This window comes from Amia ocellicauda, chromosome 12 (genome assembly GCF_036373705.1).
Source record: "Amia ocellicauda isolate fAmiCal2 chromosome 12, fAmiCal2.hap1, whole genome shotgun sequence".
In the NCBI taxonomy this organism is placed as follows: Eukaryota; Metazoa; Chordata; class Actinopteri; order Amiiformes; family Amiidae; genus Amia; species Amia ocellicauda.
In genome coordinates this window covers 32,078,785-32,092,136 of record NC_089861.1, presented here as the reverse complement: position 1 = coordinate 32,092,136, position 13,352 = coordinate 32,078,785, and the positions used below count along the sequence as shown (strand labels likewise).

The 13,352-nt window shown below is 45.6% G+C and overlaps 2 protein-coding genes across 3 annotated transcripts in view; both read right to left on the bottom strand.

Annotated features, from left to right (window-relative positions):
* Nucleotides 1-1,486, bottom strand: part of cadm4 (cell adhesion molecule 4) — a 37,814-nt gene extending 36,328 nt beyond the window's left edge. Inside the window, exon 1 of one of the 2 annotated variants that reach the window (XM_066719336.1) lies at nucleotides 1,155-1,486. In XM_066719336.1, the coding sequence (XP_066575433.1) occupies nucleotides 1,155-1,227 (73 nt within the window). In that variant the 5' untranslated portion in view covers nucleotides 1,228-1,486. The remainder of the gene's footprint in view (nucleotides 1-1,154) is intronic. The other variant, XM_066719337.1, reaches the window with a different exon arrangement.
* Nucleotides 1,487-5,953: 4,467 nt separating this feature from the next.
* On the bottom strand, nucleotides 5,954-11,422 carry LOC136764946 (uncharacterized). The gene is made up of 7 exons (XM_066719334.1): nucleotides 11,120-11,422; nucleotides 10,042-10,163; nucleotides 9,335-9,638; nucleotides 8,982-9,133; nucleotides 7,914-8,058; nucleotides 7,542-7,680; nucleotides 5,954-7,373 (listed from the first exon to the last, which is right to left on the bottom strand). Exons 1-7 carry the CDS (start codon nucleotides 11,175-11,177, stop codon nucleotides 7,286-7,288), a joined length of 1,008 nt encoding a protein of 335 aa, XP_066575431.1. The 5' UTR covers nucleotides 11,178-11,422; the 3' UTR covers nucleotides 5,954-7,285.
* Between the last annotated feature and the right edge of the window lie 1,930 nt (nucleotides 11,423-13,352).

The following is a 13,352-nucleotide window of genomic DNA, read 5'->3' as shown; positions in this document are numbered from 1 at the left end:
TATATATATATATATATATATATATATATATATATATATATATATATATATATATATACATAGAGAGAGAGAGAGAGAGAGAGAGGGAGAGAGGGAGAGGGAGAGAGAGAGAGAGAGAGAGAGAGAGAGATGACATTTTGATATTTTTGTTTCTTGGCAAAACTCTTTATAATACAAAATAAAAGACAGGAACTAAAAGTCACGAATACAAATACAGACATACGTTGAGTGTGATGAACAATAAGTACAAACATAAATACATGTTTTATCGATCCGTATACAAACGCAGATTCTCTCTCACACACAATCACTGAAAAGCATAACGTCACTCTAAAGCACCTTGCGCTCGCTCGCTGGCTCCCCCGTACAGCCCAACGCACCGACGCGAAGGCGACCATCATTTAGCAGCAGCAGCAGCACACACACACACACACACACTGACACACACACACACACACACACACACACACACACACACTGACACACACACACACACACACACACACACAGCGCGATCTAACTTTGTATTTGATGTTGAACGGCAGAGAAGAAACGAGACTGTCATTTTCTATAACCATATGACCACGGCGCTGTGTATGCTAAATAGATATTAACCAATGCATTCACCTAGCTACCTCTCCCCTCACTACACCCCCCACCCCGTCCCTCTGTCTCTACCCCCGTCTCTCTCTCTTTCATCCCTTTGCTTGTGACTGCCGTGCCGAGTCGAGCTGTAACCGTGATTGGACAGGTTCACTGGATAGCCTCCGTAAATCAATTCAAACCCTCCGGCTTAAACTATGCGAGATCGGAGACGCAACGGACGGGCAGCCCGGTCCGCAAAGAAGCGCCCGGACACTGACCCCCTGTCTTAGCGCACAGCGCCCCGAAACCCATGCAAAGACAGAGAGAGAGAGAGAGAGAGAGAGAGAGAGAGAGAGATACAATCAAAGGTCTGTTAATAATTGTCTGTATCTGCGTGCCCACACAACCCATACATACCGAAACCAATGTTTCTATGTATATAATGTGCACAATATATAATGCATATAAATGACAGTAAATGCATACGGTTACATTACATGTTAAAATCACACACACCTACATTCTCTCTCCTGAAAAACCCAATAAACCCAACAGAGCAGCGCACTTACCTGAATTCGTGAGGGACAGCACTGCCATACCGACAAGAGCAACGCAGTATCTCCACTGAATAGCCATTCTCATTATTATTGTGATGATGATGATGATGATGATGATGATTATTATGTGCTACAGTGAATATTCCAGTTTCTGTGTCTGTCTATTTCTGATGCTATATGATCGCCAGAGTCGGTGCCTGGCCAGAAACGATACTTCACGAAACCCCTCAGCGACACAGAGGCGCATCGGTCGGATTCACGTAATACTGCCGTGGGTCCGAGCAGACCCGACCACACGCTGCACACAAGCTGCGATCTCGCCGAACCAGCTCCTCCACTTCAGAGACGCCGACCCCGAGACACGCCCCCACATCTGGCCCCGCCCACTCGAGCGCAGGAGGGCCGTGGAATCGAAGGCGTCGGCCAATAAGGTGTCTGCATCACAGGGAGCGGCGTTACGTACACTGAGGGGGAGGAGTCGGGGAAGGGAGCCAAGATGTTCTTAAAGGGCCAGTCTGTCAATTCTGATGGATGGAGGGGTAAATGCTGATGTTGTTGTCGTTGTTGTGGTTCTGGCAGCCAGGGTGTCAGTGTGTCTGCCAATGTGTCAGTGTTTCAGTCAGGGTATCAGTCAGTCAGCATGTCAGTCAGTCATTGTTTCAGTGTTTCAGTGTGTCAGTTAGTGTTTCAGTGTGTTACCCAGTGTGGCAGTCAGTGTGGCAGCGTGTCAGTCAGTCAGTGTGTCCGGCAGTGTGTCAATGTGTCAGTCAGGGTATCAGTCAGTCAGTGTTTCAGTGTGTCAGTCAGTGTGTTAGTCAGTGTGTCAGTCAGTGTCTGTGAATCCACCAGTGTGTCTGTCAGTGTGTCAATGTGACAGTCAGTGTGTCTGCATGTCAGTCAACGTGTCTCCCAGTGTGGCAGTCAGTGTGGCAGTCAGCGTGTCAGTGTGTCAGTCAGTCAGTCAGTCAGTGTGAAACGGAGAAAGAGGGAGAGGCAAATAAGAGCAGTTTACAATAATAAAACACTCACAGATATTGACACACAGACAGACTTTCAGGAAGAATGACAACGAACGAGAAAAGACAGAGGCGAATGAATGAAAGAAACGGATGAAGAGAAAGAGAGATGCGTAACATGCTCTGTATTGCTCTGTATTTCTCCAGGAGCGTGGGAACATCCTGCAAACAGCGACACCATGTGGCCCCACTGGGGCACTGCGTACAATCGTAAACGTAATTCTGTTACGAATATAAATTAATAATTATTGATTTATAACGGAATAAAAATTAAACAATGACAGCAGAATTATCAGATCTGGTTGACTGACAAGATACTGAGAAACACAGACCAGACGTGTAGTGGTACAATAACACTTTGTGGTGCAGTGCATCATGGTTAAAATGTGGTAAAAATATGGCAAGGTGTAGTGTGGTGTACCATGGTGAAAACATAGTAAAATGTTGTGCTTTTTTTTACCCCATATTATTCCCAATTATTTCATTGTATCCGATTAAAACATTTAAAATGCCACATCCTGCAGATGCTCGACAGCCAATCAGCAGTGCCAATTTCCAGCCGATTCTCCAACTCTGCTTAAGATTCAACTGTCTGGACTGACATTAAAGTGCATTAAATACACAGATCTGTGGTGCAGTGCTAACATAATTTGTGGGTATACTATAGTTGTATAGCACTTTTGCCCCCATCAGCACACCCCTGTCCACTTCGTCCCACCCATGTCCCATTCAACACACCCGTCTCCTTCCACATGCCTCTGTCTACTATGATACGCCCCTGTCCCATTGGACACACTGCACACAGTGACACTTCTCCTTGGTGGTGCTCACCCCAGTTACCTTCAGTAGTTATGTAACCTCACAGTCACCACTGCTACCGAACAGTGTGGAGACTCGGTTCCTGCGCCAGGCGTTCTGGCGGGTTCACAGAGTGGTGTTCCATGGCTTCTGCAGAATCAGTGTAATACAGAAGTGAGTATCTATTATTCCCCATCTCCCTGTTCCTGAGCTCTAGACCTGTCTGTTAATGCTCTGGACACTGTGATGTCACCTAGTCCTGCCAATAAAGGTGTTCTTGAACTTAATTCAACTGAGAAAGGGACACAGGGCCCTTGCCCGCTCTGGACAGCACCAGAGACCTCCGAGACCCACTGTAGTCTTTGCCAGCGCCCTGTACAGAGGGCATCCCCTGACACACTGCAGACACAACACGCAAGATTACATTGAAGCGTCACAAGCTCCCATTTTAGAGCATTAGAAAGTAAATACAATATTCAAAGTACGATTACATGTCAGGGATTTCTCCTCAAGCTACAACCACCACACTGTTTACCACACACACCACTACTGCGTCTAGTAACATAATACTGTAGAGTCGCTGTCACTGACACATCCTGATGCCCCTAACCTAAATACTACTGCTGCTTCCAATACCCCTCCACTCTGCCACTGATACTACCCTGCACACTGCTATATAGAAAATCCCACACATTCACTCATTTAATATGCAGGACCTGCTGTCACATACAGAAAAATTGACAGATACTTTCAATGTCACATAGTTCTGATTATTATTATTATTATTATTATTATTATTATTATTATTATTTTTTTATTACTATATTTTTTATATTTATCAAGAACCAGTTTCATTATTTTTCTTTATGTCTCTCTTTTTTGTTTTCTTTAAATTTGCTCTTCTGCTCAGGCCCTCAGTTTTTACCTCTCTCCCTCCTCCTCCTCTTCTCTCCCTCTCCTCTTTCTTTGTCCCTGCAGCCCCTCTGTGCCCCCCCCTGCATCCCTCTCTCCCTTCTTACTTTCTCTTTCCATCTCTCTTTCCCCTCTCTCAACTCTCCTCTTATCCCCTCCCCCAATCTCTTTCTCCCCCCTCTCTCCCTCTGCCCTCCGTTCCTCCATTTCTCTCTCTCCCCACTCTCCATTTCCCTCAGTCCTTCATCTCCCCTTCCCTATCCTTCTGTCTCTCTCTATTCTTTCAAATTCAAATTCAAATGCAAAATCGCTTTATTGGCATGACAGGAGTGATCCAGTGCCGCCAAAGCAATTAAGCAACATAGATGCTATGTATTCAAACAATACAATTAATAACCGACAACATCTCTCTCCCCCTCGCTCTCTCTCTCCAGATGGGGGGCAGTGAGAGATTGATGGGGCAATACCACCTGCCTCCCTCCCTCCCTCCAAATCACATACCATTCTGCATGTCTGCAATGGAAGCTGTGTCTAAGACCTGAGACCACAGCAGTATATTGATACAAACAATCCTTCTAGTCAATGTGTCAGTCAGTCAGTGTGTCAGTGTGTCAGTTCAAATTAAATATAAATTCATCAGTTCTGTTCAGACTCCTCTCTGGGGCTGAATGAGTGTTTCAACCATAGCCACACTGTCACACCAAGGGTGCATGTAATGACAACTGTTCACACACACACCCACACCCACATACTCTCTCTCATACACACACTGACTCTCTCTCTCTCTCTCTCTCTCTCTCTCTCTCTCTCTCTCTTCACACACAAACTCACACACACGCAGAAACTCACTCAGACACTCACACACACACACACACACATTCTCCCTCTCTCACACACACTCAGACATTCTCAGACACATACTCACTCTCTCTCTATCTCACACAGACACACTCAAAACACACAATATACCCACAATACCCCCCCCGTTAACACAGAAGGGACCCCCCTCCGTCAACCACTACTCCTCCATCTGTCCATCCTCTCTCTCTCTGTCACACTCTCTCTCTGTTTTTCATATTCACTGAGGAGCCCCGGGGCCTGAACAAAAATAATTATATTTTTATGTTGTTTCAAAGAGCACCAACCTGTAAACATTAACACCATACAATACATCTCTCTCTCTCTCTCTCCCCTCCTGTCAGAGCAGAGGAAAATAATTAGGGTAATTAAGTTAATTGAGAAAAGGGAGAGAGCAAGAGAGAAAGAGATGGAGAGAGGGTAAGAGAGGGAGAGGGAGAGAGATGGAGTAGACAGAAAAGGAACGAAAGAGATGACGGGATAGAGAATCCATTTATTTCTGTCCTGTTAAAAAACAAACTCAATTGTCACATGATTATTATTATTATTACTACTACTTCATTATTATTATTATTATTATTATTATTATTATTATTATTATTATTATTATTGCTGCTGCTCTAACAACCGTGTCCTATCAATTCCCCTAGTTTTTTTCTCATCAGTCTCTCCTATTATTATTATTTTCTTGAATCATTACCGTTAATGTTATTGTTGTTCTACTACGCACGCCCTATATCATTCTCTTGCGGTGCTCGATTTTAACGGCCCGTTTGCTGCACACAGCCGTTAATTCTGCAGGTAAAGTGACAGATTAACAACGCCTGGGGTTAGGAGGCGGCAGCAGCGGCAGACCCTGCAGCCCGGTAACCGGAGGAGGATTTATACATCGGGGCCTGTGCAAGCCGACCAGAACGAGCACTGCTAAAGACTGTCGGCCTGTATATAAATTGTGATAGGTAGATATTGGAAGTAAATTAATATAGATCACGTGCAGTGCAGATTATACACAGGGATGGAGGGAGAGGGAAGACACTGCTGGATGGAGGGAGAGGAGGGAGGTCAGGTGAGACAGAGAAGGAGGAATAGAGGGATGGAGAGAGAGAACAAGAGGGCAAGTGAGTGGGAATGGGGGGATGAAAAGAGAAGGGGTGAGAGAGAGCATGGATGAATTTGAACTCCCAAGAGTGAGGAGAATGGCAATAAAGGAATCCAGAAAACAACATGTGGCTTTGTTTGTAAAGTGCATTTATTAATCATCTTCATCTTATTATGGTTATTATGACTGTGAAAGTGCAAACACACATGGAAATTCAGAAAGCAAAAAGAAGTGCGTGTGATTTTTAGGAGTACAAAGTTGAGAACATAATCTACAGAGTCTGTGTACAACTGCTCTCTCTACCTCTCCACCCCTTTCTTCCTTCTCTCTCTCTCTCTCTCTCTCTCTCTGCCTGGTCTCCACACAGACCTGAATTGTTAAACCTCACCAATTTCCTCAATTGCCCATTATTTTTTTATTTACTTGTTTGTTTGTTTATTTATTGAAGTAATCTTTTTTAGTTTAATTAAGCCTTTCTCTCTCTGATTTCCCCTCTCCTTCTCCATCCAATTGTCTTTTTCCTCTCCTACCCTTCTGTCTACATTCCTTTCTTTCTCTATTCCCTCCTTTCCACTCTCCTCTGCCCCTGTCCTTCTCTCTCGCCCCCTCCCTTCTCCTCTATCCTTCACTGTACACCCTTCTCTCCCCTTGTCTACATCCCTCTCTCCTCTCCCTTCCCCTCTCCTCCTCTGCCCCTATTCCTCTCTCTCCCTCTCCTTCTGTCCATTCTGTTTCTCCCTCTCGGTTTAATTTACTGTTCTTAATTAGCCAAATTATCCTCTCTAAACTCTCTCTAATTAAAGTTTGTTGTTTTAAAAGCTGCAGAAACAATAAAACATCTAGTCGGAGAGCGAGACGGAGAGAGAGAGCAAACATTTCAACTTGCACAGTTGTTTGTTGTGTATGTGTGTGTGTGAGCGAGTGCAACCGAGTGTGCAGTGTTGCGTTATGTTCTGTTTTATAGGATTAATAGAAATCTTTAATAAAAAAATAAAAAAATGCTAAAATATTTGCAAGTTCATATAAAATGTATATCAGTAAATACAGAGACTTTAAATGGTCTGAAAAACAAGTCAACATCAAGAAATCTGATAGCTGAGAGCAACCCAAATCCCCAAAATAACACAAAAACTTAAGAGAGAGAGAGAGAGAGAGAGAGAGAGAGAGAGAGAGAGAGTTTTACCAAGGTTTGCTGGCTCTAGAGTAGTAATCACAGTTCTGGAATACCTGCTATGGTTCTAGGTTGTTGACCTGTATTCTAGGGCTATCCTAGCTGTGTGTTCTAAATCACATTCTAGAAGGAGGTGTTTCAGTTTCAGTGTCCCCTCATTCCCCTATACAAGGTTATAGATTGGATTTCTCCCTCCCTCTCTCATACTCCTTCACTCAGCCTCTTCCTCTCTCTCTCACCACTTCCCTCACTCCATCCTCCTTCCCCTCCTTGCCCCACTCCCCCTCTCTCAGACCAGGGGCTGTGTGTCCATGGTGGTGGAGGGCAGGGACTCCACACTAGTCTTGTAGATGGGCTTCTTCTGAGAGTGGTCATCACTGAGGGGAGAGGAAGGTTAGAGTCAGTACATAGACATACACACAGAGACAGAAAGAGACACACACAGTCATAGACAGAGACACACACATAGACATACACAGACACACACATACAGACAGACACAATCATGTGGACGGACAGACGGACAGACAGTCACAGGCTCTCACAGTGGGCCCTTGCTGGTGATCTTGCGGTGCCGGTACAGACAGACGGACAGTCCCAGTGTCAGCAGCAGCAGCACCGCCCCTGGCACTGATGTAATCAGCACAAGACGGCCCTGGGAAGACTGCAGCCAAGGAAGCTCCTCTGCGGGGGGAAGGATCAGAGGTTAGAGGTCAAAAGTCAAATGTTGGATATCAACATCTCCTACTCCAGCCCGCTACTCCTCACTTCCGACCTCCCCTACCTCCCCGTCACATTCAACTGCCCCTTCTCTCCTCTGATGACTTAATATGTTACCCCCCTGACCTGCCCCATCTCCCCTCTGTTACCCCTGGACCAACCCCTTCCCCCTTCAACCACCCCTCATCCCTGCCCACCGGGGGTGACAATCAGAGTCAGGGTCTTGCTCTTCCTCAGCTGGGACACGGAGGGGTGGGAGGCGGTGCAGGTGTATTTCCCAGAATCCTCCACTCGCACCCGCCGCAGCTTCAGCTTGCTGGACTGCTCCACCCAGTCATTGCCCTGGCCACGCCGACAGTGAGAGATGGATAGATTGGTTGAGGGCTTTGATTTCTAAAGGCTGCAGTACCTCCGAGTCACCACAAGAGGCAGCCCCCAGGGAGGGTGCTTTATGAACAATAACAGAATGAGCAGTGCGTATGATTCCTTACATTGTCCGTCCAAACGATACATTAAAATGCCTTTCTTTACAAGTAAAATAAAACAACTTGACTGTATTGTCAGGGCCCACAGGACAAGAAAGCAGCAATGTCAATTCCGCTAAGACTCGGCTCTCTTCTGACTCGTTAATGTATTTCTGCTTCAGGGCAGCTTTAAGATCATGTTGCGTCTCACTGCCCCGGGATTGTGGGCCTGCTGGCAAGACTACCCACCAACTGCATCGCTCTCTGGGCACACTTTATGTAATTACGCCTCCGCCAGAGCAACTGCATTATGAAGCGATGCAATTAAAGGAACGATTATTGAGATTTTACGGTCGACCCACAGCGGGTGTCCATGATTGACTACTTTGAGCCTGGGTCCCAGAGAACACACTGGCAGTCGAGCGCAATTGTACAGAACCAGAGCTGCCTGGGGAACAGACCGGAGTTCTGGTCTGTCATGAATATGAATATTATTTTATAGCCAGCAGTACACTATACACCTGATTGCACTGCACAGTCAGACAGGCAAGCAATGTCAGTGTGTCAGTCAGTCAGTCAGTGTATCAGTCAGTCACACAGTCAATGTGTCAGTCAGTCAGTGTGTCAGTCAGTGTGTCAGTCAGTCAGTCAGTCAGTCAGTCAATGTGTCAGTCAGTGTGTCAGTCAGTCAGACAGTCAGTGTGTCAGTGTATCAGTCAGTCAGTCAGTGTGTCTATCAGTCAGTGTGTCAGTCAGTCAGAGTGTCAGTGTATCAGTCAGTCAGTCAGTGTGACCTCTGACCTCTCTGCTCCAGGTGTACAGTGGCGTCTCGGAGGCTGATGTAGAGCAGTCCACCTCCACATCGCCCCCTTCAGGCACACACAGGTCCTGCAGCTGGCCAGAGTAGCGGCTGTAGAAGTTGCTGTCCTTATAGATAGACACGTCACGCATGTCTGCACAGGGACATGAACACACGGTTACAACACGCTCTTACAACAGGCTATTACAACACACTGTTACAACACGCTGTTACAACACGCTAACACACCACACTGATTACATTGTGTTATACTGAATTATATTGCACTACATCACATATGAAGATTCATTATCATACATTACACAGAATAAATTAAATCCCCCCCACCCCTTACAATGCACTGGCACGCTGATGGAGTTGGAGATGTCAGTGTAGTTGGGGGTGTTGTCTGAGTGCTGGTAGTAGTAGCGGTGTCTGTAGGAGTAATCATCCTCGTAATTGTCGCCATCGCTACTGCTGCTGTTGTTGTTGCTGTTGTCTGTGAGGTTCTGGCGGACGCAGCGGTAGGGCCCGCTGTGCCAACTCTGGACCTGCGACACCGTCAGGACCAGCCGGCCCGGCTCACGCGTGGCGTTCACCTGCAGGTACCAGCAGCGCATGACCCGAGATTGGTCCAGGCGATACCAGCGGTCCATATACTGTACAGAGAGAGAGAGAGAAATAGAGAGAGTTAATCCTGATACACTGACTGAACACAGAGGTTCCCAAACTGGGGTCCGCGAGGGGGTGCAACGGGGTCTGTGGCAAAATGTACCCCCCCTAAAAAAAAAAATGCATTCAGGCCCTCTGGTGAAAATAGTAGTAGTGCCCCCCCCACACGCTTATACCATCAGCGACCCCCCTGGCCATCCTTTGGGTGACAAAGGGGTCCCTGGGTCAAAAAAGTTTGACTGACTGACCGACCGACTGACTGACTGACAACACAAGCTGACTGAATGACTGACTGACTGATTGACTGACTGACACACTGACTCTCTCTCTGGGTGTCTTGTCAGTGAGTGTTTGGACTCTGATTGGCTCTAGGTGTTCAATGGTTCTGACCTGGGAGTATTTCTCAAAATGGACTGAGCTCATGTCATCTTCCAGGTCTGAGAGGCACTGCAGAGTGACCGAGTGACCCTCCAGGACTGGAGCAGCTGGACCCTCCAGAACCAGAGAGGAACCTGGAGAAAGAGGGGGAGAGGGGGAGACAGAGGATGGACCGAGTGAATATCAGTGTTTGCGTGAGAGCGAGAATATGTGCATCACTTTCACACACACACAGACACACTCACACAGACACTCTCACATATTCTCTCACATACAAGCATACACACACACATTCACTATCACACACATACTGTAAGACTCTCTCACACACACACACACTGACACACACGCACACCGCATACTTTCACTTCTGTGTTGACGAGTATGATGTGACCACACTCAGAGAGAAAGAGAAACAGAGACAGACAGATGGAGAGCGACACACACAAGTATTGACACAGACACCACAGATACACACAAAAAGATAGGAGATAACCTTTGTCCTGGACCCCCTGCACAACTATCATAAATACACGAAAAACAACCATCATGTTATTATCATCATTCTTAATTCTACTAAAACTATTGGCACTACTGCTGCCACTGCTAGTATTACCATTACTACTAAAGATAATATCATCAGTTAAGGGTTTTTCCTGCACACCAGCGTCACACAGAAGAGCACCTGACGCGGAAGGAATGGAAAAGTATCTTGTATCAGATCAAAGTGCGATTTCTGTCAGATTCGTCGAGTCTATCGCGGTATATTTCGTTATTTTTGTATTCTCGTTCATGTATCTGTTGTCACGACAGACGCAGACAGACAAACAGACGGATGGACAGGCGGAAATCGAAGGACACTGCAAAAACTAATATTTTTGAATACATAATTATTTGTTTATTAGTTTCGTTCAGTTTATGTAAAAAAATAAAAAAAATCTTAATGCACACTAACTCCACTCCCCTACCAAAACCCCAAACACGGCACCAATAACAGCGCTACGGTGTAATGCATGATATGGACACACACACGGACAGACACACAGGCGGACAGGGACAATGATACAGACACACAGGCGGACAGGGGTACCGTCCGTGTGGAGACAGTTCAGCAGCCCCAACAGCGGCAACAGCGTCACAGACTTCATGGTGAAACCCCTTCTCTGATCTTCCGTGTCTCCGTCTGTCCCGCTCGGCGCCTCTGTCCCGCTGTCACTGTCTCAGTCTGCCCCTGTCTCTGTCTCTCTCTCTCTGTCAGTGTCAGTCTGTCTGTCTGCCTGTCCTTCGCGATCTCTGTCCCTGTCTCAGTTTGTCTCACTCTCCGTGTCCCTCTGTCTCTGTGTCGCACTTTTCTGTGTCTCCGTGTTGTTATGAGTTGTCCAGCTTCCTACTAGTGAAGTTATAGCAGATTGGAGTGGGGGCGTGGTTTATGCAAATATTGCCTGGCTGTCATTCTGTCTGTCTGTCTGCATATTATCATTATTTACTACTACTACTACTAATACAAATAGTAATAATAGTGATAATACTATACCAGTTGGTTTTCTTTAGCCTAACATTCTATCGATAACGTATTAAAAGTTTGTATGTATTTTATTTTATTATTTTATATGAATGTGTTTTGTTTGATTTTATCTGTTTCTCTCTCTCTGTCAAATTCATACAATATATTTCTATACACAATGCAGATTATATGCAAATGAAATAAAAATAAATAACCAATTAAATATTTCCTCCAATCACTGAGGGCTTACGTCACCTGTATCCGGTCAGCTCCGCCGATACTGGTGTCAGAGAGTGTGTGTGCAGTGTATGTGTGTGCAAATGTGGGTGTTTATGTCTGAATGTACAGTACTTTGTGTGTGTGTCAGTGTGTGAGTATACAGTACTTTGTGCGTGTGTCAGTATACAGTACTTTGTGTGTGTGTCAGTGTGTGAGTATACAGTACTTTGTGTGTGTGTCAGTGTGAGTATGCAGTACTTTGTGCGTGTGTCAGTGTGTGAGTATACAATACTTTGTGTGTGTGTCAGTGTGTGAGTATGCAGTACTTTGTGTGTGTGTCAGTGTGTGAGTATACAGTACTTTGTGTGCGTGTGTCAGTGTGTGAATGTACAGTACTTTGTGTGTGTGTCAGTGTGTGAGTATACAGTACTTTGTGTGTGTCAGTGTGTGTGTGTACAGTACTTTGTGTGTGTGTGTCAGTGTGTGTGTGTGTGTGTGTGTGTGTACAGTACTGCGCCATTGTGTCAGTGAGTGAACAGTGTGTACTGTTTTGCGCGTGGCTTGTGTCAGTTGAAGCGGAAAACGCTGCGCTTGACAAGTTCCTGACAGCACAGTACAGCAAAGCACAACACAACCCAGGACACTACAACACACTACAGCATACTATAGCACAGCACACTACTGCAAGGCACAGCACAACACAAACTACAGCACACTATAGCACAGCACAGAACATGCATGCATTATTGTCAACTTTATACATTTTCTTGTAGTTGAGATGTGTGTCTCTCTCGCCTTTCTCTCCCACTTGCTTTCTCCTTCTCTCCCTCTCATTCTTTACAGGAAATCTCCCCAGCAAACTAGACAGTGCTCTATTGTGTGTGGTTGTCAGGTGTGTGTTGTGTAAATTTTCCCAGTACTGTGCTCTATTGTTTGCAGTGGTCTGGTTTGTCTTGTGTGCGGTGGTCTACTGCTGAGGTCGGGGGGACGCTGAAAGCCCCACTGAAGCAAGGAAGCGTCAAACAGTGACTCAGCACAGCCTCCACTGGGCACTGTGTTAGAACAGCAACACAAAACAATACACAATAATCATAATCATACTACTACTACTATTACTACCACTACTAGTTATATTGCTACTACTTTTAATAATAGTACTGTCTTATCGCACTTTTCCTTTGTCTCCGTTTCCTTCTTAGCTATTCTCATTTTCTTCACTTTCTCTCTCTCTGTTCCTGTCAGTCCCCCTTTTCTGTCTCTGTCCCTGTCAGTCCCTTGTCTCTGTCCCCCAGTCTCCCCTTTCATAATAATAATTATATACAGAAATCTGTTTCATTTCCTCTAGCTCTGACTTCCTGCTGTGAGGGGAATGTCACTACTGTCCTTTGACATCAGTGAAAAGGGGAATTATGGGAGAAATTGGGAAATATCTGGTATACACACAGCACAAGAAAATCACCTGGCAGCTCATTTCTGTATTCCTGTGTATGTGAACCCTGTGGGTGTGCATATGTTTGTGTGTGTTTGTTTGTGAGTCTTTGTGTGTGTGTGTGTGTGAGGGTTTCTGTGTGAGCATTTGTGTGAGTGTGAGTGTGTTTGT